At 47.8% G+C, this 24,663-nt stretch overlaps 1 protein-coding gene across 3 annotated transcripts in view; it reads left to right on the forward strand.

The window, feature by feature from the left end:
* ADCY8 (adenylate cyclase 8) overlaps positions 1–24,457 on the forward strand; it is a gene marked incomplete at both ends in the record, with an annotated part of 164,780 nt that extends 140,323 nt beyond the window's left edge. For all 3 annotated transcript variants that reach the window (XM_084230786.1, XM_084230787.1, XM_084230788.1), the window contains 7 exons: positions 476–648; positions 5,862–5,940; positions 12,636–12,794; positions 18,516–18,662; positions 20,745–20,837; positions 21,238–21,352; positions 23,970–24,457. In XM_084230786.1, coding sequence (XP_084086912.1) covers positions 476–648; positions 5,862–5,940; positions 12,636–12,794; positions 18,516–18,662; positions 20,745–20,837; positions 21,238–21,352; positions 23,970–24,457 — 1,254 coding nt within the window. The remainder of the gene's footprint in view (positions 1–475; positions 649–5,861; positions 5,941–12,635; positions 12,795–18,515; positions 18,663–20,744; positions 20,838–21,237; positions 21,353–23,969) is intronic.
* Positions 24,458–24,663: the final 206 nt, after the last annotated feature.

The following is a 24,663-nucleotide window of genomic DNA, read 5'->3' on the forward strand; positions in this document are numbered from 1 at the left end:
AGCTCTTCGATGTATAAATAAATAAATCCTAAAAAAAAAAAAAATGCTGGGTAGAGAGTGATAATAGGGTGAGAGCAGAACTTTCAGAAAACTATTCCAAAACTGTAGGAGAGATCTAACACAGAACCAGGGTGGTAGAAGCTGGCGTGAGGAGAGCTCCTTGAAGGAAGCAGAAGGACAGACTTGGGACGACTAACTGTGTGATATGGGGACAAGGAAGGCAACAAAGATGGGACGGGATGTTTCTGGCTTAGGGAATGGTGTGACTGGTTCCCCCCAACAAATAAAGGATAAGGGCTTGGAGAAGTGTAAGAAAATGAAGAGCTCCCTATGAGACCTACTAAATTTGAGGCCTGCCTCACCCTCCACCGGGATATACTCGGCCAGCGCCCCTGTAAGGAGACCTCCTGGCACCCATGACCGCGAGAGCCGCTGGCATCCCTGTCGAACCTGACGCCACGTTCTCTGTTTCCAGTACTTCGTCTTCACGGGGGTGCTGGCCATGGTGACCTGCGCCGTTTTCCTGCGCTTGAACTCTGTCCTCAAGCTGGCCGTGCTGCTGATTATGATCGCCATCTACGCGCTGCTGACCGAGACCCTCTATGCTGGCCTCTTCCTGCGCTACGACAACCTGAACCACAGTGGAGAGTGAGTAATGGCCGCTGAGTGTCCGAAAGAGCAGGGCGTTGCTGCTGGGGGGAGGGGAGGGGAGGGAGGGGGGCGGAGAGGGGAGGGGGAGGGGACAGAATCAGGATGGTCCAGGACACGGAATTATGGTGCTTGGATGGTGGGTCTGGAGAGGTAACATGCATCTGAGGAGGTGAGAATTTATTCCCCTAAATCATACATGGTGTTGTAAACCAATATTACCTCAATGGGGGGGGGGGGAGAAATGCTAAGAGTTTATTTATTTTTTAATGATTTATTTATTTATGTACACAAGAACTGGGGTCCAGGCCAGAGGTGTAGGGGGGTGAGAGGATTCACCACAGACAGAGTGGGGAGCAGAACAGGCAGACTGATGAAATACACTGCTGAGGGGAGCAGCGGGCGAGTCAGGAGAGGTCTGCTGCGCCATGTGGGTTGCTCCCTGGCTGGCCTGGAATCGAACTCCTGCTGCAGTGGCTGCCGATAGCTTCATAGGTTGCGTCTTAACCCCTTGCACCACCAGGGAGGCCCAAGAGTTTATTTTTTAAATACTTGTTCAACTTCCAGTGGGAAGAGGCACCGCTGGATGGACTGAATATCCACATATTCCTCAGCTTAGACACCAGCTAGTTCACAGGCAGAGTAAAATCTCCGTTTTACAAATTGATCATTTATATTAATTATAGATAAATTAATGATTGTAGTTTGAACTAAATCATAGCTCAGATCTCCTCTACACCTGATAACATATGATCCCTTCAACTCTAGCATCTCCCAGACTTACCGGTCTGATAACTCGACAATCTCAGCCTCACGCATTGCAGACGCTGCTCTGCACACTTTCTAGGCTCCTTGCATTTTGAAATAGTGGAAATATCAAAAACAATCATATCTTAGCCGACATTCCTTAAAGAGCAGAGCCTGGGGCTGGGACAGGCTGATGGGCTAACTCAACACCAGGAAACAAGAGTGTGTGAAAGAGAAAGTGAGGAAGGAGAGGACCAGAAGCCACTTTATGACGCCGGTCGGTCCTGTGTCTGGGCAGGTGGGAAGGAGGGGACATTGTCGCAATCTGAGGAGGGGAAAGGAATTTGCTTACTCCTCTCCTCTCCTTTCTCCCATGAATCCCAGTTAATTCTCTGGATGAACTTCCCTGACATCGCGTGACGTTTCCCCTAGTCCTAGGAAAACAAACCCCACACCTGCCACGTGGAGCTTCATCTGAGCTGGAAGAGATGGGAGAAGCCAGGCACTGAGTGGGAGACTGAGGAGGCTGAGGCCTAGGAAGCCCACAGCTCTGGCTGAGACTAGAGCTAGTGGCCAGCGCTCAGGGAAAGATGAGTAGTGATAATGCAAGAAGCTTCAGGAAGCATGCCCGACACTGATGTTATGAAAGTCTTATCAACCACCCCGCAGAAATCAACACTGCTGACAATTAGAAATACTTATTTCTATACTTTTAAAGCATAAAATATTTCAGAAAACGCTGACATTCCTTTTCCCAGTGTTGTCTTTCTCCCAGAGTCAACCGCTAATGGGCTGAATGTATATCCTTTGGGTCCATGTTATAATTATTTAGCTATGTCTGTATCTATAATTTTTTTTTGCTATATTCTCTTGCTGTCATGCAATATGGTCTTTTTTAGGTTTACCTAGGTGGTTAGGTATGTATAACATGAGCATGCCAGGTACATATATGAAGTCCAACTCAAGGACACCCTCCTTGGTGAAGACCTTCCTGATCATTGTTCATGTTCCAATCTGTGCCCTTAATATTTTTATCATAGCATTTATCTCTGTGTTGCAGTCATTAATCCCCATGTCTTCTTCCATTAGAAAAGGGGAATTATGAAGGCAAAGATCAATTTTTGGCCATCTGGCGATGGGTTGCCAATTAAATATTTGTTGAATAAAATGGTAAATGAGTCAATGATTGAAAGAAACATTAGCTCACTTGGAATCATATTACACCATTGAATCACAGTAAACCAAATGTCCTCTATCTCAACTTGTCTGATTTTTGCTAAAGGTGACCCTTAAACTGTGTGTTCCCTACCCCATACTCACAGTTTGTTTTTAGACTTCAGTGTCATAACTTTACCATGGGCTTTCCTAGGTCCTGAGATTCACAGATGAATAATACATTATTTTTATCTTCAAGATGCTTAAGGGAAAGCCAGTTACAAATAAGGACATGCAGGAAGACATGGTAGTACTGAAAAGTCATCCCTGATCTGAAAGTTTCTCCATTGACTACATCTGTGAACTGGAGAGAATCATTTAACGTCTGAATTTCAGTGGGATAATAATCCCACTAGAGTGGGATAATAATTGTTGAAATGACTGGTAAAGCGGGCAAAATCTGTGAAGTGTTGAAACAGGGAGGGTATGAAATCAGTATTTAACAATTGTGGTCATAAGTAGAGCAACAGAATTAAAAATTCAAACTGGCTGTCTTATTTTGGGTTTTAAGTGGGGAAATGGAAACTGATAGCTGAAGTAAAAGTTTGATGTCACATGCCCTGTGGCTGAAGCTCAGAATGCGGTGCTGAAATGTGAATTCTCATCCTGGCTCTGACAGAGGTCAGCTGTGTGACCTTGGGCAGGTGACTTCTCTCTGGGCTTTAGTCTCTATCTGTAAAATAAAAGGCTACCCGGGAGAAAACAAGGGATTTAAATTATGTATGATGCACGAAGTACAAATTGATCTACAACTCACATTGTAAAGTGCTTAATTATGTGGAATTATTTTCATAATATATACTAAATGAAGTAGTAGGTTATAAAACAGTATGAACCATATAATCCTAAATTTTGTAAATGGATTTTTGCATGGAGATGACATTTACTTGACTCCAAAAATAGTAACCATTGTTTTTTTCTGAGTGGTAGGCTTACAGACAATTTTCACTTGTGAATTTTTATTAGGTTCCACATTCACCACAATTAGCATAAAAACTTCTGCAGTGATGATATTCAAATTAAATATTCACTTGTATCATACATCAAATAAGATGATCTCTAACAACTGTTACAGTCCTGAGATCTATATTTATTTTACATGTGTTTTCACTTAATTGTGTCCTTTTCTGTTAGTGTAAGAAGATACTAGTATTATGCACCAGGCTCTGGTTTAGATGCTAAGAAATATGAATGACTCAAACTGAGATTGCCAATCCCTTATGGAGTTTATAGTCTAGGACGAAATCATCTTATAAAATTTATTCTTCAATTCCCTTCCTAGACCTCAAACTCTAGTACCCTGATCACTCTGATTGTAATAAAATAATCTGTGCCTAAAAAAAAAAAAATACTTGTATTAATTCAGGGATTTTATTAGTAAGAACAAATTATTTTAAAATATCATTGTTTTTTTAAGTGTTTGCCAGCCAATATAAAGCAAGTGTTATGATTTCTATAGATTTCAACCATTGATTTTCTTTGGAAGTTCTTCAAAGAAGAGTGGAAGCAACAACAACAAAAAGCCCTCCTTAATTGAAATAACAATCCTTTTTGGACATTCTTTGCCTTGCTTTACTCACTATGGGTCTTCTGCCATTTCTACACACGCCATATTTTTTTTCCCAACTGAAATACATCCTAAAGACTCAAAGGCCATTGATAATTTCATAATTTTCTTTCACTTTTCTTCTAAAGTGGATACATCTCTTCTAATCATCTCTCTCAAATTTTTGGTCAACTGATTACAAAATCATTCAAGAGATATATGCTTTCTCTTGAAAATATGTTTAAGTGATGACTTGCTGGACTTTGAAAGTCTTCTGCATCAGAGAGAGAGAGAGAGAGAATATCAAAAGTGCCTGCAGGCTCAGGAGTTCAGGCTGTATTCACATGGAGTAACCATACAACAGCTCCTATTCAAACACAGCCATGTGAATGAATAATTCAGCGTTAACTTACTTGTGAGCGTTCTGAGTATAGGTGTGCTTGTGATTGGGAGGCAATAATGCAAGCAAATGATATGATTTGGTTTTAGTAATTAAAAAATACACATTCTGGGAGCCACATAGAAAATAGGTGGTGGAGGGCAACACGTTGGACACGGTGTTGTAGTACTCAGTGGGGGAGGTAGGCATGGAATGAAGTGGATGTACTGGGGATCAATTTTGGTGCAAGAGCAGACAGAACCTAGATACTGGGGTAATGAAGGTAATTTGGTTTGAGTCTTTGACTCAAGCACCCGAATGGATGATGAACATTGCCCAAGATGGGCGTACATGGGGAAATGGAGCAGGAGGTAAGGGAAATGAGTGTCAGCCTCCATAGAGGTGACTTGTCTTGGGGGAGGTTTTCTGCTTCAACCAGTGGACACTTTGCCAAACCAACTAGGTCCATATTCAATGCCCAATACTGTTTTTTCCAAGCCCTTAGTCCTGCTGGGTTAGCTCATCTTGAGAAAGGCTTCCTGCTGAGCCAGAATGCAAGAGTGAAGCATTTGGAATCAAGCAAAGGATTCATGACAGAAGGTCATGTTGGTGTTTACACACTTGTTGCTGGCCATCTGGAACTGCTCTCCAGCCCAGTCCTTGCAAGTCCAGGGCCATTCCTGGCAATAGTCAGGCCAGTGACACCGCAGAGTATGCCGACACGGACTGTGGATGGGCTGTTGGATGGTACCTCCAAGAGGAGATGACACGGAGGGAACAAAGGCTTTATTAAAAGATGGCAGAATTGAAATGAGCGTAACAGCAGTACCCAGCTCATAGAGTTGAAGAATCAAAGCAGTGTCCAACTCACAGAAGCAATGTAAGAATCTAAGTGTAAAAGCACTGGAACAGGTGTGCTACCTTGCAGGTGCTATATACCTCCCTCTTCAATAGGATGACAGGAAGAGAGGGAGGAAGGACACTTGTATTCCCATGGATTGAGTTGAAAATGATAAGAGCTCCTTGAACTCCAGAATGTGGCGTGCAAACAGAAGACATTATTATTAATGAGTGTGCATGGTAGAGATGCTACATTCTAGACTCTTCCACCAGGTCTGACCTAAGTGACCTCATACCCTTGAGGGCCAACTGATTTCTGAGCCAGCCTGTGTGAAGACCCTGTCACAGAGTGAGTGGTTGCTGAAAAAACATCCTCTTCTTTCTTTTCTCTCCACACCTCTCTGAGCCTCTGTCTCCTCAGGGGTCACCTTGAAGCCCTCCCTGGTATCAGTAACCAGACTGCCATTTCCTTTCTTCTTCCAACAGAGATTTCCTGGGGACCAAGGAGGCGTCGCTGCTGCTGATGGCCATGTTTCTCCTTGCTGTGTTCTACCATGGACAGCAGGTATGCTAGCACTGTGCTCTGCCTCCCCTCCATCACTGGCATCCCGCACACCGGTAAAACTGGCCTGTGAGGCCTCCACTGCGCTTGCTAGTAAATGACCACAGCTGCTTGCAGCAAATTTGTGATTGGTCACTAATCACCTCCTAATAAAGACCACCTGATAAAAACCTGCGCTGGCGCTGATTTGGTGAGCTTTTTAATAGGGCTAAGGTCCTTTAGGGGTAACTCTTCCAAAGCGCACTGCTGGGTTAAAAAATAAGAGCTTTGGATGTATGCCTCAGGCAAGCTGAGATCCCTCCTAAATCTGCTGCCAGCATAAAATTACTGCTGTTGCAGTTGCCTGCTGTGCTAGGTCAATGGGAAGGTTTGGGATCAGCTGCCAGGCAGGTTCTAATCCCGCCTCTGCCCCAGGCACATTGGAGCCTTGGATACATTACTTCTCCGGGCAGTGGTTTCCTCCTCTCTGAAGATAAGATGGCCACACCTAAATGGGGCTCTTGGGAAGAACCATTTGTCGACACTTTGTTTTGCATCCTGCCTCTCCTCCATAGAGGGAGCACTGCATCAATGCCTTGTGCTCATTAGATAAAGGGTCCCCCCTATTGATTCCACCTCCCTGTGAGGTGCTGCTCCCCAGGAGTGGTAGGTAAGGCTGTGCAAAACCCTCTCGGCCCAGGGCGCCATCCTCTGGAGGAGAGAGGCCTAGAGTCCTCCACCAGGCACGTGTTCTGTGGGATTCGTGCTGTCCGTGGGTCTCAAGATCTGGGGGAGGAGGACATTATTCTGCAAGGAAGGCTGCCCCCCAGAGGGGTCACCCCGCTCTCCAGAACCCCTTGGACGTCTCTGTTTACTGATGTGACTGTGGGGAAGTTCACCACCTGGGGGGCCTTTCACTTCCCAGAAAGCCAGACCCTGCCGCATCCCTGCCCTGCTCTGCTCTGGATCCCAGCCCGCCTTTCTGTAGTCTGGTGTGCTTCAGAAAAAAAGTAACCAGGAAAGAAAAACAAAACAGGAAGACTGTCCATCAGAGCAGAAATAGAAATACATCGCTGAGAAATCACCATGGCAACAAGGGAGGTAACCACCCCGAGAAATCAGGGATGAAACAGCCAAACCCCCAAGAACCTTCGAGATGCATTCATAAAGGCACTTGTACGGGGAAAGGGGAAGTGTAGTTAGGGGAAAAGAGTAAAATAGAAGCTTAGCCAGGGAAGAGGGGAAGGAAAAAGTTAATGTGGACCCAATTCCCACTACACACCTCTCCCTTTACTCCTCTTGACAACCGGAAAGGTGATTTTCACCCATCCCGTATTACAGATGAAGAAAGCAGTGCTGCTCAGCTAGTAAGTAAGACAGCCAGAACTCAAACCCAGAGCTGTCTCCAAAACCCACCCTTTCTACTTCTTTAGATAGGACAGACAGAAAGGAACCAGGACACTCAATCCTACAGAAAGGCTTTGACTGGTTTTTAATTTTTAGCTGAATTAATGGTGAAGTAAGAAGTCAAATGAAAGGCCAGCTATTTCCGGATTTCCTATGTTTAGATCTTTCTGGCAACTTGAGCGCTATGGTCGTGTCTTCCACGCCTTCCTGGCTTCTGCTTACAAGGGAGAAGTCCTTAGCCTGACATGCAAATGACCACCCATTTGAGGGTTGAGTCAGACAGGGTCTCCCACAGGAAAACTCCACTCCATCACACAGGCTGTGAGCGGCAGGCGAGAATCCTCAGATAAGTTAAGAGGAAGCAGTGTGGAGAGGCTCCTGATTCCATAACAAGGCTGATCCGGCTCCCCAGGCCCCTGCCAATGCCCCTTCCTTAATATCTTTTAATGTTCGGGTTCAATTCCTTGCATTCTTCCTTTGTCCCATGAAACAGAAAATCAAAATAAGAATATGTGTAAAGCAAGGGTATGTAAGCGCCTTGTGAGGGTCTGAGAGCTTAAGTGACAGCTGACATTTCGGCTTCCAAAGGACTTTGTAATCACAGCATCACACCCCACAGCTGTAGCCGTGACAGGTACAGACTGGAGCGGTGGTGACAGCACGTACGTTCCACTCTGCCACTGGAAATATGTGATCTTTGGCAACTTATCATGAGAATATAATTATATTTATTCCAGTGCTTTGCACATAGAATGAGTGGCCCAAATTGTGAACTCTCGCTATTCTATTTTAAAATTAAACCTCTGAGAACAACAAGAAGGATTATTATCCTAGAGCAGAGACTCAAGTCACTTGAGGTCACAGAGCTAATAAGGAAAGCCAGACCAACAGGAATCCAAATGCTCTCATTCTAGGAGGTTCTTTGCATCGTGCGTGGCTGCCCCTGAGTGTCAGGGGGTTCCTGCAGGATTGCGTCACTCCGGTGTCTTCTCCCTAGCACCCCCCGGGTCCCGTCATCCCCAGTCAAGCCTGTCCACTCGGGCTCTGCTGCCTGCTTCCCCCGGTCACCCCGTATGATTCGGGCCCCTCTATTTTTAATAAAAGTTGAATAATGCTCCTTGACGCCTGGGACGCAGCAGCAGCCCGGCGGGAGCGCGTGTAATTACACCTCCTCAGAGTGGCGGAGGCGGTTATGTAACTGAAAAATTGGGAAGTTTCATCTGTGAATATGTGGAAACGATAGGCCAAACACTTCCTCCTCCTCCGGGGCAGGTGCGTGCCCTGACACTGGGCAGGGGAGCCGCCCCGGCAGGCTGGCCCCTTGCAGCTGGGCTTGGGGCTTCCCTGGCATCTGCATCTGGGGCAGAGGAAGCCTCGCTGGTGCCCGGGGACGGCGCTGGGTGAGGTCGCAACTCTGGCCTCAGGCTCGTGGGTCTGATGAAAACAGGCGCCTGGATTGGGCGGCTTAGAAGGAAAGACTCAGATCTTACAACCAAATATTTCGTATTTACTTATTTCTTTTTATTGAAATGACATTGCACATAACGTTATGTGTCAGTTGTTCACTGTTGAGAATCAACTTCTGCGTCTGTTACGTTAAGATCATTGCTAAGAGCCCCAACCTACCCTTCACATGGCATTCTCCCCTGTTTACCCCTCCCTGCATGTATTTTTGTTTTGTTCAGTTCATCTGCTTTTTCTCTCTGTAAGCTTGAGTCCCAGCAATGCCACTGGGAGAGTGGGTGACCTGGGGAGACACAAGTCCCCAAAGTTCCCTTTCCTACCCACAAAATGAAGAGGATAATAGTTATCTAGGGAGAGGTGGGGGTGGCTGCATCAGGCACAAGCAGTGTGGGGCTGAGCTAGAGCTCAGAGCAAACCCCCCACTGCTTCCCACACCCCCCAGGGCAAAGCCAGTCTTTGGAACTGCATCCGGAGACCTTGGGCCAACCCACTGCACTTCATGCTGTCTCCGTGTCCTCACCTGGGAAATGCGGGGGATATAGTCTCTACCTGGCGGAGTTGTTGTGTAAGTCAAGGAGCTTTCGTGCATGGGAAGTGCTTGGAACAGTGTCTTGGCCAAGGCAAGAGCTCACGAGCGTGACTGTCACCATGGGGTGAGAGCCTGGCACAGAGCTTGCCGAGCCATGCCCCTGGAGTCCCCGTGGCGCTCTTCTCATAGAGCCATCCCCTAATCGTTTGCTAAAAATCGGGCAAGAGAGTGCACTTCCAACTCAAGTGACATTTCCTGAGCAAATGCTGAAGTTTTGCCTTGGAAAGCACAGAGCCCTGCCTGCCTTCCCTAAGCTCTGCCATGCTCTCCACGTCTGCTCTAAGCACATCGTGTTGAAATGATCTCTCTCCTTCCTTGTGCACTGCCATTGCGCTTTAGCTAGAAGGAAAGCAGAGACAGACACTGAGCTTCCCTCATTTTATAGGGCCAATGCCTAGCGCATAGTAGGTGCACGGGAGCTTTGGTAAAAGGAAGGGGAATACTTCCTGCCATGGAGGTCTAGCCAGATGTGACGCTGGTGTCCATGAGGCTTCTCTATCAAGGGGCAAGTCACAGCTGCTCCCACATCTCATTATGGGTATGTCTCAGATAGTGACCGGCCACTGCCTGTGCAGAACATAAAAAAATGTGTCCTCTTATTACTGAAAATCTTTGCTTCCATCAGCTCCAACAATCCGAATCTCCCTGCTCGTGTTTTCTGAGTTAGGTTCAATTAGCTGAGAATATTTCCAAAGCAAAGAAATAAAAAACAATCTCTTATTCAACCAGGCATACATGATTTTATTGAACTGTAACCATCATGTAACATTATATTATTTTCAGTTGTACAATATAATGATTCAATGTTTGTATATATTGCAAAGTGGTCTCTACAATAAGTCTAGTTAACAACCATCACCATAAATATTTACAAAATTTTTTTCTTCAGTGAGAACTTTTAAAATAGCCTCTATTAGCAACTTTCAAATAAGCAATACCGTATTGTTAAATGTAGTCAGTATACAGTACATCCCCAGGACATTTATTTTGTAACTGGAAATTTGTATCTTTTGATGCCCTTCACCCATGTCACCCAACCCACAACTCCCAACTCTGGCAACCAGTGTTTTCTGTGTCTATGGGCTTGATTTTTGTTTGTTTAGTTTTGGTTTTGCTTTGTTTTGTTTTTAGCTTCTGTGTATAAGTAGATCATAGGATATTTGTCTTTTTCTGTCTGACTTCTTTCACTTAGCATAATGCCCTCGATGTCCATCCATGTTGTTGCAAATGGCAAGATTTTCTTCTTTTTATACCTAAATAATATTCATTGGGGTGTGTGTACTCCATATTATTTTTCCATTCATCCACTGATGGACATCTAAGTAGTTTCCATATCTTGGGTATTAAAATTAATGCTGGACAATTAATAATTAATTAACCTGGAGGCGTGGAGAAGTTTTCTTGTTAGTGTTTTCATTTTCTTTGGCTAAATACCCAAAGGTAGAGGAGCTGGATCACATGGCAGTTCTGTTTTTAATTGTGGAGGAAGCTCTGTTTTGCATAGTATACTTTTCACCAACACTAGCCCAGAGTGCCTTTTTCTCCACATCCTTGTCAACACTTGCTATTTCCTGTCTCTTTAATAGTTTCCATTCTAACAGATGTGAGGTGATATTTCATTGTGATTTTGACTTGCACTGCCTGATGACTAGTGATACTAAGCATCTTCTCCTGTACCTGTTGGCTACCCATATGCCTTCCAAGGGGAAGAGTTCATTTGGGAATAATTGCAACTTGACAAATCAAACCTTGATGCTCATAGATCTGGAGGGAAAAATTTAAAGCACTGACTTAGTCCACTGATGCCTTAAAGTAGCGTTATCTCTTATGGATCTATATCTTAGACATTTCAGAATTGGTTTCCAGCATCACGTCATTTTGTCCATACAGTATGTAGACTCATATCTTATCCTCTCCCTCATCTTGTCAGTAACCATTTTTATGGTTTGTACTTACATCTTTTAAATATATATATACACATAGATATGTAATATGGAAAGAGAGAGAAGTAGATCTCTCTTAAATAAATGGTGACATACTCCACACACTGGTGTCCACAAGCCCATCAAAGTAAAAAGAAATATTCATCTCTTTCATGGCTATATACAATACCTTATTCAACCCACAAAATGAACATTTGGGTCGTTTCCAGCTTGGGCTGTTATAAATTCTGCTGGATGAATAACCTATGCCTCTCTCTTTTGATAATTTTGCCATTCAATGGGGCTTTAAAATAAGACAAAGAAAGAAAGTAGCAGAATGTTTTAAGCCCTGGAATTCGGGGACTTTAATCGTGTGTTTAAAAAGACAGCAATTGTTCATTTCAATAGCCAACGACATTAATGACATTCCCAAAGCTGTGGTAAATTTGGTTTATCACATTCTTTAGAAAGGAAGCTGTCCCCGTTCCAAAGCTAAGGGAAACTGTATGGAGAAGTGAATGCGTGTTGGGTGCCAACTATGACCAGGAGCTTTATCTCTCACTTCCTGTTCCAGTACTGTGTGGTTACTGATGTTTTCCCCAATTTAGAGATGAGAAACTAACCAGTCCCGGCTAGTCTTTACATGAAGAACCAGACTCTAAGCCATATTTGTCTAACAACAAAATCCACATTCCTTCCATTATTGTCCATTCATTTCTTCCTACTGCCTAGTGGTTGAGACCTCAGACTCTGGAATTGGGTTCAGAGTTAAGTTCAAATCCTGGCTTCCCCACTAAATAGTGTGTGTCTCTGGTCAAGTTACATAACCCTGCTTGCCTTAAGTTTCTTACCTGTAAAATAAGGCTTGATAATAACATCTTCCTGTAGGCTGTGTGGATGAAGGAGTTACTATAGGTACATTGCTTAGACGATGCCCAGCACGTCATGAGCACCTGAAAGTGACAACTGGCTTTATCATTGGAACTTATTTATTGAGTCAACAACTATTGATTGACCATCCGCCTGGTGCTGACGTGTTGCTGTGTGGTGAGGATGCAATGTTGAGCAAGTCAAGGGACCCTTGACCTCACAGCACCTGCAATCTAGTGGAGGAAGAACAGAGGCATTGCCGGGGTGACCACACAAACAACTATAATATAAGATCACGAGGGGGGAGGTACACAGCCCTGTGAAATCTGATCTCTTGAATCAGGAAAACCTCCAGAAGGTTCACATCAGACTATCGCCTGAAAAGCCTTCCCCACCTCCTACATGTATGCTTCAGCCCACGCCACAAGCATTTAACCTGTCTCTTCTCTCCTTGACATGAACTGCAGCTGGAGTACACAGCCCGCCTGGACTTCCTTTGGCGCGTACAGGCCAAGGAGGAGATCAATGAGATGAAGGAGCTGCGGGAACACAACGAGAACATGCTGCGGAACATCCTTCCCAGCCACGTGGCGCGCCACTTCCTGGAGAAAGACCGGGACAATGAGGTGAGCCCAGGCTTGTCTCGGGGCAAGAAGGGGTGTCAGTGGACAGGATACAGTGGGACATATTGATCCTAAGCTCTGGAAGAATTCCACTGTCCTTTGTGAGCAGGAGATCGGAGACCACTCCTACCCACCCCCGGCGGCCGGCAGCCCAGACTGCAGAGCTCTGTGACACTTGCACACTACCTCCCCCTCAGACTCCTCCTCTATAAAATGGATGAGAATAAGATCTCCTCTGAAAGGCTGAATGGGAATTTTGATGTTTTATGTGTGTGTATGCATATTAAACATATATGTGTGTATGTGTATATATATATTTATAAATGTGTGTATAGTTACATATACCAAGAAGTGGATTTCATATATTATATATAAAGTATATGTATACACACACAGTAAACCCACTCTTGGTATATACCCCAAAGAATTTATTTATTTGAAAAATCAATTTATATTTTATATCATGTACATTTTTTTACAATGTATGCTTTCTCCTCTCAGGGTTAGTTCCCATAAAATTCCCACCACCAGTTCACCCGCGCACCATCATAATGGTCCCTTGTGCTCATCCTGCCCCCTGTTCTGATCCCTTTCCCTCTTCCTCCCCTGCAGAATATCTCTGATTTATAGTTGCCTGCTAATTTTGTATTTTATTTATTTTTTTTCCTGATCCCTTATTTGGTTCCCCTCTATTCCTCCTATTAGTAAAACCATCCGATATTTTTCTTTTTCCTTCTGACTTATTACATTGAGCATAATCCCTTCCAGCTTCATTCATGTTGCTGAAAATGGCATGAGTTTATCTCTTTTGATTGCTGAGTAGTATTCCATTGTGTCTGTGTACCACAACCGCATCTTCTTGATCCAGTCATCTATTATATCCCAAAGAATTTAAAGCAGATGCTCAATGAGTTATTGCTTACTCATATTCGCAGTAGCCAAAAGATGGAAGCAACCCAGATGAATGGACAGACTAATATAAAGTTATAGTATAAACAGCCCATGGAATATTACACAGTCTTTAAAAGGAAGAAACTTTGATGCATTCTAAACATGGGATGAATCTTTTTTTTATGAAATTTATTTTTTTAAAAAGATTTATTTATTTATACAAGAGCTGGGGTACAGGTCAGAGGCACTGGAGGGTAAGAGAATTCAGCAGAGAGAGCGGGGAGCAGAACAGCAGACAGACCAAAGACACTGCTGAGGGGAGCAGCGGGCGGGACAGGAGAGGTCTGCCACACCATGTGAATTTCTCCCTGGCTGGCCAGGAATCGAACGCTTGCTACAGAGGCTGCAGACAGCTTCACAGCACAGCGCTCAACCTGTTGCGCCACCAGGGAGGCCCCTATGGATGAATCCTGGGGGCATTATTTATGTTATACTGGAAGTCATCGTGGTCAGTCTGTCTTTGAGGAGGTGACATTGGAATGGAGACCTGAATGATGTGACAGGATCCTAGAAAGGTCCTTTGTTGTTCCCCTGCAGACAGTGTAAGAAATCAGACAGTCCTGGCAGGTGAATGCTGGACTTTGGCTTCCAGTGCAAACTGGAGACCAAAATCCTCCTCAGCATCTAGGGGCAGAAGCCTGTATAGGCTCTGAATCCTCCACAAGCCCAAACCTGTACAAACAGCCAGAGGATTGTGACAATAAGACAATAATAGCTTTTCTATATTCATGGATCCCTCCCCATTTTACAAAGTGTTGCTCTTCCTTGAGTCCAAAATAGCAAGAAACAGATGACATACTCTAAGCATTTGACTGAGGAGAGTTGAATGGAGGAAGATCTCCAAAGCTGTGGTCAGGGGGCTGGAGCTCTTATGTGTGCCTTTTCCCTGCTCTGCTGACCTGCCTGGGCTACCTCAGCGACTGCTGGCACACACATTCTGGCACCCAGTTGAGGGTTGCCCGGGGGGATTGCTGGGAAGGAGAACAGATGGAGAGGGAAATAAAGTAAGGTCAGGATATTTATTCCTTGGTTCCCTTCTCTGGGAGCCCCTGAGCCTGGCTGTGTCCACAGAAATCAACAGCTTCTATCACGGCCATGGCTGTGCACCCCCGATGTCAAACCAATTCACTCCTTTTGGGATTTTCATGTTCCCTTAAGCTCATGGGGATGGCAGCTCTACTACCACTGGCCCTGGGTTCTTGAGGGATTTCTTAAGGGTCCCTACAATCTGTCCTCATGATCCTAATTAAGCCCTTTGTAAATTACCTTCCTTGAATCATCTTAATGTGCCCAAGTTTTGCTGTTGGGGCAATAATTGGGGAGAAAAAAGGGATGATAAACTTCATGGGGTCAGCAGAGCAGATCTCTGCTCAGATCCAGCCACACTTAAAGTTCAAGACTGACCATGAATCTGTGATACCATCTTTCTCAAAGCAAGGACATGAAGGCAGAGGAAGCAACTTCAAGAGTGTGTGGTGAAGACTGCTGAGGTCCCCTAGCCTTGTCTCTTCTGCCCTAACTGTGTGATCGAAGACAATGACTTGCCTCCTCTCTGTCTTGAATCAGAGCCTTGAACCAGACCTTTCATGGGGTGGCTGTAATATTGCCGGCGTCCCAGAACTACTAACTGAATGACTCGAGGAACTAGGCACATGCGTGGGGTCTCCGCCCTCACGAAGTCCACAAGTAAAGTCCACTCTCCTCATCTGCAAAGTGGGGATAATAACCTTCCCTACTCCACAGGATTATTGCAAGGATTAAATAACAGAATCCATATCAAATCACTTATGAGCTTTAATATTTTCTACAAAAGCTGGGGATTCATAAACTCAACACTTTGGAGCATTTTCCTTGAACCAGACCTTGTATGGGGTGGCATTAATATTGCTAGCGTCCCAGAACTACTAACTGAATGACTTGAGGAACTGGGAGGCCACAAGCAAAGCAAGAGATGGACTTGAGTACCCATGGGGCAGGCAGCAAAGGCGAATGTGGAGCTGCTCAGGCGCTGCCACAGCACCCAGCTCAGCCTCTGACCCCAATCTCTGGGACTAAGAAGGTTTATGAAGACAGAAAACAGAACTAGCCTGGTTAGGGAGGCGACCTCGGCAAGACATGTCCCACCGAAGGGCAGGCAGCAGAAATAAAAGCACTGAAGTACGAAACAACAGCAGCGTGTCCAGAAGCAGACCTTGAGATAAGGGCTCCAGTACAAGTAATTTACTTAAAAAGCAGCGCAGATAAGCAGGGGCGTGGGCGGCAGGCAGGGGAGCAGGGACAGGCCTTCCATGATCAGACAGGCTCCCTCTATGAGAGGCTTCAGCTTAATCGCGCTGGGAAATTTGGGGAAATGGTGTAGAAAACATACTGCAAACTTCTCTGACCCAAGTGGGGCGGGGGGCGCTAGGGAATGGACACCAATCCCCATCAGTGACTGTTGAGAACCACTTGTGGGGGGTTTGGGGGGGGATGCATTAATGTCATCCCACAGCTCACAGCTCACGTGGCCGGAGTGCCCTCTAGTGGCCGGAAAAACTCCATGCAAAGAACAAGGAGGGCTGGTGGCTGGACCTTGGGTGAGAGAAAGCAAGCCAGACACTCCCCACTACAGCGTGTGCACAAATGCTTCGGTGTTTCTGGAACACATGATACAGCCCAGGTCGCTGCAGGCAGGGAGAGTGCAGTTAGGTGGAGGTGAGGACGGGAATGTACGAGTGCACATCATCACTGACTTTGAGCTTCATCACGATGGCGAAGGTGGGGGATTCTAAGCATGGGAGAGTTTGAATCAATACTGCATCTTTAAACATCCCTCTGGCTTCCACGTGGAGCAAGCTTAGAGTCAGGGAACCCAGTAAGAGGCCAAGGAGAAAATAAGGAAGGATCTGATTTTAAAAAAGCAATGGTGGGAGAGGCAAAAAAAAATTTCAAGATACAAAACAAAATAGTGGGATTTGGCAATTCATTGGCTGTGGATTTTATGGCGAAGACAGAGTTAAAGATGACTCGGAGGGCGTCGAACTTTGATGACTTGGCAGCACCAGTGCCACCAACTGAGTTAGAGAATGAGAGGCAGGAATGGGTTTAGTGGAGGGAAGACACGTCCAGGTGCTGTTTGGTGAGCGAAATCCAGCATGAGACACAGACATGTGGAGACAAGGTGGCGACTGGGCTGGAGAGAGGGATTTAGAGGCCATCACGTATATGCTGGTGAAGACTGGGAGCAAACGACAGGATGCGTGGAAACTTGGAGCCACGCGGCGGGTTGAGGACAGAACCACTGTGATCACCCATATTTAAGATGGATGATAAGCAGGGGGGAGGGGGCACCCACCAGGAAAACCATGTGGCGCCACTAAAGCGTAGAAGGCCAAGAGACCAGGGTCTCTGGAGTGATTGCTGCACCCCTGTGCTGCCGGCCTGAGACAGGAACTGGCAGGAATCCGATTTTTCCAGGAGATGCACCTGCTCCAGATTCATTTCATCTCAGCCTGAGATAAAGAGCTAGAGATAAATCCCTCTCTCCAACCCCCTGTGGCAATAGGCAGCAAAACAACTAGTTTGAGAGTTTGGATGAGGATAAAGAGAAAATGCCCAGTGATCAGTGTTTCAGGACCCTGGGTACTTTGGGCTTCTCCTTATAGAAGACACTTTGTTGAGGAGGAGAGAAGAATGAAATACGAAATAAAAGAATCACGGTAGGAAGAAGTTGTTGAAGTTAGAAGAGAGTCGAGATCGGGAAGAGCATTGACCTTCAGCAAGAGAAAGAAAACATCGATCAGGATACTTGTCTGGAAGTGACACCAGCATCGTCTGGCATTCAAGCTAAGGGAACAGAAATAAACATGAGCGTGGGTTTGTGTGTGACTGTTGAGCGTGGCAGCCCGCTGCCGAGAGCCTCCATTTTCTCAGTGAAGTTAGAAGAAGATCATCTGCTAAGAGGAATTTAGTCCAGAGAGAGGCAGGGGCTTGGACTAGCCATCGAGAGCAAGCACGAGAAGCTGACCAAGACCCAGAAGATGGACAGTCAGGATGCTGGCTCCCGGTGAGCTGAGGACCATGAGTCTTCAATGATGACGATGCTGTGGTCTGAGCCCCCATTCTGTCTTCTCTGGGGGTACCTGTGTGCATTGTAAACTCCCAGTGTTGACATTTCTCTTTTTTTGGTAATGCAAGTGCCTGAGCCAAGTGCAAGTGCCCCCTTCACAGAGGCTGACCCCCTACAGCAGCCGCAGCCTCGGGGTTCCATCAAGGCCAGGCTGCCTCCCCGCTGAGGCTGCATTGTGCAGACCCTGGATGATTTAGAAGCTGGTCTTTTGGGTCATTTGCATCTTTCCTTCTTCTCTCTTTGTCTCTGGTCCCATCCCTTAAATTCCTTGCTCTTATGATTTGAATTCACCAACGTAGAGTAAACCCACAAAACACTAAAATGCCTACCCTTAGTCTTGACAAAAGCCAAACCCAAAACACTGTCCCTCTGTCTCTCCCATGACCTCTCTCTCTCCCATGACCTCACTGTGGCCCAGGTGTGCTGTGACTTCCAGGTCTTATAAGTAAAAAAATTCCTATTTTTTTTCCAAGACTTCCTAATGGTGTCCCCAAAGGGCACTTTGCGGCCATTATAAGAACCCAAGGGCTGGCTCACAGCATCGATGGGCTGAGACCAACAGACAGCGCTGTGCGTGGCACAGGTGCATGTACACACAGGTAGCAGCTTGCACGGCCTCACCTGTCTGCTGTCTGTTTCTGTCTCCCCGGTGTGTCTCTGCCCAGGAGCTGTACTCTCAGTCCTACGATGCTGTTGGGGTGATGTTCGCCTCCATCCCAGGCTTTGCAGACTTTTACTCTCAGACTGAAATGAACAACCAAGGAGTGGAGTGCCTGCGCCTGCTGAATGAGATCATTGCTGACTTCGACGAGGTAACTCAGAAATTGACAGTCACAAGTGAGCTTCGTGGTTGTCATAGAATTATGGTCAGTGCAGCAATAACTGCTTTTTGTACTTACAAAATTCCCAGCTGCCTTATAAACCTGAGCATGCGTTATCTAGTGGGAGGATTGCAGTTTTCACCTGGAATAAATGCTGTTGTTTCTCCATGTGGGGGATCAGGACTGTAAGCCCCGGGCGAGCTCAGTCACTTACGCAGTGCACCCAGCCAGCAAGGGACCAAACCAGAGGTCAGTGCCATGCAGGCCCAGGCATCACAGAAATTGGCACCGATGGGCCATCTCTCCACCTGCTCCTGAGGTTAAGGTAATGAATTAGCCTTTGGTCGGAGATCTAAACCTGACCCCCCAGGGAGCTCAGGAGCGAAAGGAGTACCTGGACTTGCTTCACTACGGCAAGGCAATGTAGTGTCATCATCAGCTCTCAGCCTCTCTGGGGAATGGTGGTGCCTAAACTTCCAAGGCATTTCCCACAAGAGGGCTCCCGCTGACCCAGGCCATTCTCCAGAAAGGGTCCGGCAAGGCACGGTGAGCAGCCAGCCCATGGAGGACTTCCAAGCGGATCTGAGCAGGGTATCACCAGCGCCTACTGCCATCACCACTGCCATCACCCCAACAGCATCCTCTCCCTCGGTCCCCATGTCCATCTAGCTGTCCAGTGCCGTGAACGGCTGCTTCTTCCTTCTTCGGGTCCTTCAGACCCGACCCTTCTCACCGCAGTGCTGCCTGGGTCTTGCTTTATAATTTCTCACCTTCAAGGCTACAGTCATATCCCAACGACCCTCCTGCCTGCCTCTCATCATCAACCACTGAAAGCAGTAGTTTGGCACATCCCTTTGAAACCCAAAACCCATCGCTTTACCACCTCTTCAGAAGGTCACCTTTGCCCTTCTCACCCTGCACCCTCTCCAGCCTTCCCTGCCACTTTATGCCACCTGCCTGCCAGCCAGGACCATGCAGGTACCCACAGTCCTTCAAACCCACGTGGCCGTTTCACACGCTGCTCCTTGCCTCGAGAAGGTATGCCATTCTCACCTGCCCCGTCCTCTTGCCCGCGACTGCAGGACCAGTGGAAAACCTAGTACTCATTTAACAGTCAATTCAAACCTTACTGCTACTTGTGGCAGCTTCTAATCCTTCCTCTCCCCGGGCAAATGTGGTCACTCTGGTTTCAGTGAAAGTCATATATTCTGAAAAATCTTCCATCAGGCTCTTTCAGATATTTAAACCCTTCAGCTTAAATATTTGCCTCCCCTAGGACCACTGGTTCTGGGACGGGAGCCCAGCATTTATCTTACTAATCTCTATGATGTTTGCCAAGCATTGCCACAAAAGCAAAGCATTGTCAATATATCACATTTTTGAAATGCCAGATCCACAGGACCTGAATTGGTCTCATTTTGTAAATAAGCAAAGAAAGCTGGGACTCGGAGACACCGGGACACCCAGGGTCACACACTGGGTGACGAGGCAAGACTTGGGCTTGAGGACTCGGGGCTGTCTCATCTCTTTGACTCCGAATCATTTGGCCATACTCGTGCTCACTGCACTGGCATCTCAAGGAGGGTTTTGCGCACAGGGCAGGGCCATGGTCCAATAACATCCGAACAGGATCCCTCTGGCGGCCCTGCGGGGGGTGTGAGGTCACGGCAGGAGCAGGCAGGCACATAGCTAGGGGCACATTACCAGTGGCCCAGACCAGGGTGTGGCAGGCAAGAACTAAGATTCCAAAAGCAAGTCGAGAGCAAAGCCAAAAAGATCTGTTGGTGGATTGGGGCACATTTGTGATTTCTTCTTTAAACTAATAAAAGAGCTTTGTTTAGTTCAAAGGTCCACAGAAACAGACCTGTTCCTTAAAGAGTATCTGGCCGCACCCATCCCAGTGCCTGGCACCCAGTAGACGCTCACTACATGTATGTTGATGGCTCGGATGCATGATTCTCAGAGAGAAACACAGTAACCGTGGATACAAGTCCCTGGGAGCCTGTTTGAGGGCGCCCCAGGCTGCTGGAAGAATCATCCCAGGACTAACACCACTGTCTGGGTCTGTTCCAGCTGCTCGGTGAGGACCGATTTCAAGATATTGAAAAGATCAAGACCATCGGCAGCACCTACATGGCCGTGTCCGGCCTGTCCCCTGAAAAGCAGGTAATGAGCTTCCGGACCCACCAAAGCCTCTGGCAAGGACCTCACTGTGGTCATGTCGCTGGAGGCCATGGGGCTTGGGGCGGGTGGATGAACTGGGTCTCCTGGTCGTGTGATGTGCGCTGCTCCCGGGTCGATCGAGTCTCCTGGATGACGTGATCCTTCTTTCTAACCGAGAACTCTAGGCTTCGTGCTGAGCCGCACTCGTCACTTGATGAACAAAACCCAGGCCAGCAAATCCCCTGAGTGTGATGCAGTGGGTGGGGGTCACTCGATGGTACGGGGGCTCACACGCCCGGTAACCCCCGCTCAGGGGTGTGCGGGTAGGGGGGGACACAGCAGCGCTGCTGCGGACGAGGACATCTGACCCAGTGAGTGGCGACCTCTCTCCCCTCCGCTCCAGCAATGCGAGGACAAGTGGGAACACCTGTGTGCCTTGGCCGACTTCTCCCTCGCCCTGACCGAGAGCATCCAGGAGATCAACAAGCACTCCTTCAACAACTTCGAACTCCGCATTGGTGAGTAGCAACCAGAGGGGTGGCCAGGGGGGGCCCCTCTGCTCCATCAGCCCACCTCCTGTCCTGGCGTCGAGCCAGGGAAGCTTCTCGTGCAAGGTGCAGCAGACGTGGGGTGAGCTTGCACGGACAGGGACGGTCAGCTCAGGGTCTCTCCTGCACTTTCTCTCACCCAGACACTGGCAGCCACGAAGGGCGCTGGTCTGTGAGCAGAAAGACAAGCAAACACTCCACCCTAATAACCTCTCTTCCAACTCGTCTGTCCCGTAACCCAGCCATGCAAGGCCCTGCTCAGCGAGGTACCTGACTGAGCCATCATTGCATTCCGTTGTCTGTCACCCAAGAATGGCAGGGAACGTGTGGCAAGGTCTGGGTTCTTCTAGATAATACTTGGGACAAAGCCAGTTGCTCCGTAGGACGTAGATACTGTGTTGAACCAGGGACAGGGAGTGAGCTCAGAGCTGCCCGCGGAAGCACCCAGCCGGCCTGCCCCGGAGCCAGGAGGCCCCTGGCAGAAAGGGGCCCCACGGGAGTCCTGGCTCTGTGAGCATCAGCCCTTCGTAACTTGAAGAATATGACAATTTCCTTGGCAACTCTGCTGAGCCTCGAGGCCTCTGGGAGCCCAGTCCACATCCTCATTAGTACAGGGTCCCCCCAGGCCCAGAGCAGGGGAGAGACTATGCTGATGGCACAGCCCGCGTCCCTCACTTCCTGACCGAAACCAGTGACATCCTGACTGCGGATCGGAACTTCCGCTGCGGCCCTCACATTTCAGAACCACTGGCTGAGAGGCCTTTCACCTTCTGTGGTTGTGCCTGAGCAGCTCTCAAGGAAAAAACATCAAAAAACACCCATATTTGACTTGTCAGGTGTAAGGAACACGACACGCCTTTGCTCAGCGAGTAAGAGATGCCCAAGGTTATGTTTTTGATCTTGGGTGGGTGGGGTGGTCCATCGAATGTACATGCCCTTCCCGAAATCACAGGCTGCACAGTGGAGCCAGGAATAAGAAGCAGGATTTGAAGCCTGCTGAGAGGGGAATTCCACATACGTTCAGGGGCTGTTGCAGAGGTCCAGGCCAACCCTTGGGGTGCTGTGCTGCACTGCAGCCCTGCTCAGAGGTCAGAAAATTGTCTCCCCCTGGGCTGGGCATCTCAATTTGTGCTTCGGGTCTGCTGCCAGCAGCTCTACGACTCGTGCCAACCCTCTGAGTGTCCGTTTCCTCGTGTATAAACTGGGCCTGGGCTCACCCCGCCTCCCCCCACCCCACCTGCCTCCTGACGGCGACATGAGAATCACCTGTGGTGATGTCTCTGCACATGCCCTGCAGATTGGAAAGCTCTGTCCATCGCTGTGGTCCCAGGCATTCTGCGGGATCCGGTTCTCAAATTTCAGTCAATTATAGTGCGTGTCTGCGTGTGTGTTTGCGTATGTGTGTGTCTTGCTCTTCCCTCCACCTAGAATGATCTAACCAAATTTTATACAACTTCTTTTATACAACTTCTACCATCACTTTCTTCCAGGCTCTGCTTGGAGAAGCCTTTCCTCGCTACCCTGTCCGGCACACCTCCTGCCATCCTTCACCTTCCTTCCACCCTGACTGGCTTTTCCTTACAGTCTTTACCACCCACTGAGGCTATAGTCTATTCTTCTATTTTCCTCTGTCTCTCCCCAGTAGGAGGCAAGCAGGGTTATGTCTCTTTTCTTCCCTATCGCATCCCTGGTACATAGCAGTCAATGTTTGTAAGATGAAGGAGCGATTGTAAGTGTAGTAGGAGGAGACACACGCCTGCTAGCTTGGTTAGTGAAACACCGTCATTCCAGAAGAGAGCCCTGTTGCACAAAGGAGGAGGCGTTGACACTCTTAAAAGGCACCTGGTAAATGAACTACGGGATTAGGAGGAAATAATAGTCCGAGCAGAGAGAAGGGTGGGGACCAAGGCAAAGAGGTGGGGAAGGGCAGGCAGGCGTGGGCCCTAGCAGGTCAGTCCGCACGCAGTGCAGAGGTGAAGAGTTTGGTGAATGATGCTGGCACATCAGGCCACTGCCAGACCTGAAACGCCCTTGAGAGTGATTCTGTGGAACATGGGCTTTAGCCTCAAGGCAAAGGAGCTGCAGCAGGTGTGTACCTGGGTTGTAAGTGGATCACAGGTGCGTCAGAAGACCCTTCCCACCTGGCCGCAGTGGGGACTGTGGTCTGCAGGAGGCTGGAGAGACAAGGAGCCCCACAGGAGGGCATCGCCATGGACCAAGGGAATGATGCTAAGGGCTAGACTGAAAGAGAGAAGGCAAAAGTCTGCGCACACTCTCTGAGCACTGGAACCAGGAGGATAACCCAGGGTCCAGCTCCGTTCTGGGCCTGTCCACCACCCTCCACCCCTTCACCCCCGAGATAAACAGCATCCCTGCAAGAATAATGCTCGTCTCTCCCGCACCCCCGGCGACCAGGCCAGTGACTTTACTTGCATCCTCCATTTCATCCTCTTATTTCCACGCCCAGGTGGGACAGGTGAGGTCCAGATAGGTTAAGAAACTGACACAGGACACACCTCTGATGAGAGGGGTTCCCTCCCCCGTGAGCTCCCTCCTCTCACCTCTTGCTCCCCTGATTCTCTCACAGGCATCAGCCACGGCTCGGTGGTAGCTGGCGTTATCGGGGCTAAAAAGCCACAGTACGACATCTGGGGCAAGACCGTGAACCTGGCGAGCCGGATGGACAGCACGGGGGTGAGCGGCAGGATCCAAGTGCCGGAGGAGACCTATCTCATCCTGAAGGACCAGGGCTTTGCCTTTGACTTCCGAGGGGAGATCTACGTGAAGGGCATCAGCGAACAAGAAGGGAAAATCAAAACGTACTTTCTCCTGGGAAGAGTCCAGCCCAACCCGTTCATCCTGCCGCCCAGAAGACTCCCCGGGCAGTACTCGCTGGCCGCGGTGGTCCTGGGCCTGGTCCAGTCCCTCAACAGGCAGCGGCAGAAGCAGCTGCTTAACGAGAACAACAACACTGGCATCATCAAAGGCCATTACAACAGGCGGACTTTGTTGGCGCCCAGCGGGTCAGGGCCCGCAGCCCACTCCGAAGGCCCCGACAAGTCCGACTTGCCATGAAAGCATTTTCTTTGTGTTCCTTTTTTTTGTATTTCTTTTATATATAAAATAAATATACTAATAAAAGGTTTAATTTTTTTTAGAACAAGCATGGTATCGTTGGTCTTTGGATGCACAAGATCAAGGACAGGATTTTTATTTTTAATTTTATTTATTTATGTAGACAAGACCTGGGGTACAGGCCAGAGGTGGGGGGGGTGAGAGGA

This window comes from Talpa europaea (genome assembly GCF_964194135.1).
Source record: "Talpa europaea genome assembly, chromosome: 3".
NCBI classification, from domain to species: Eukaryota; Metazoa; Chordata; class Mammalia; order Eulipotyphla; family Talpidae; genus Talpa; species Talpa europaea.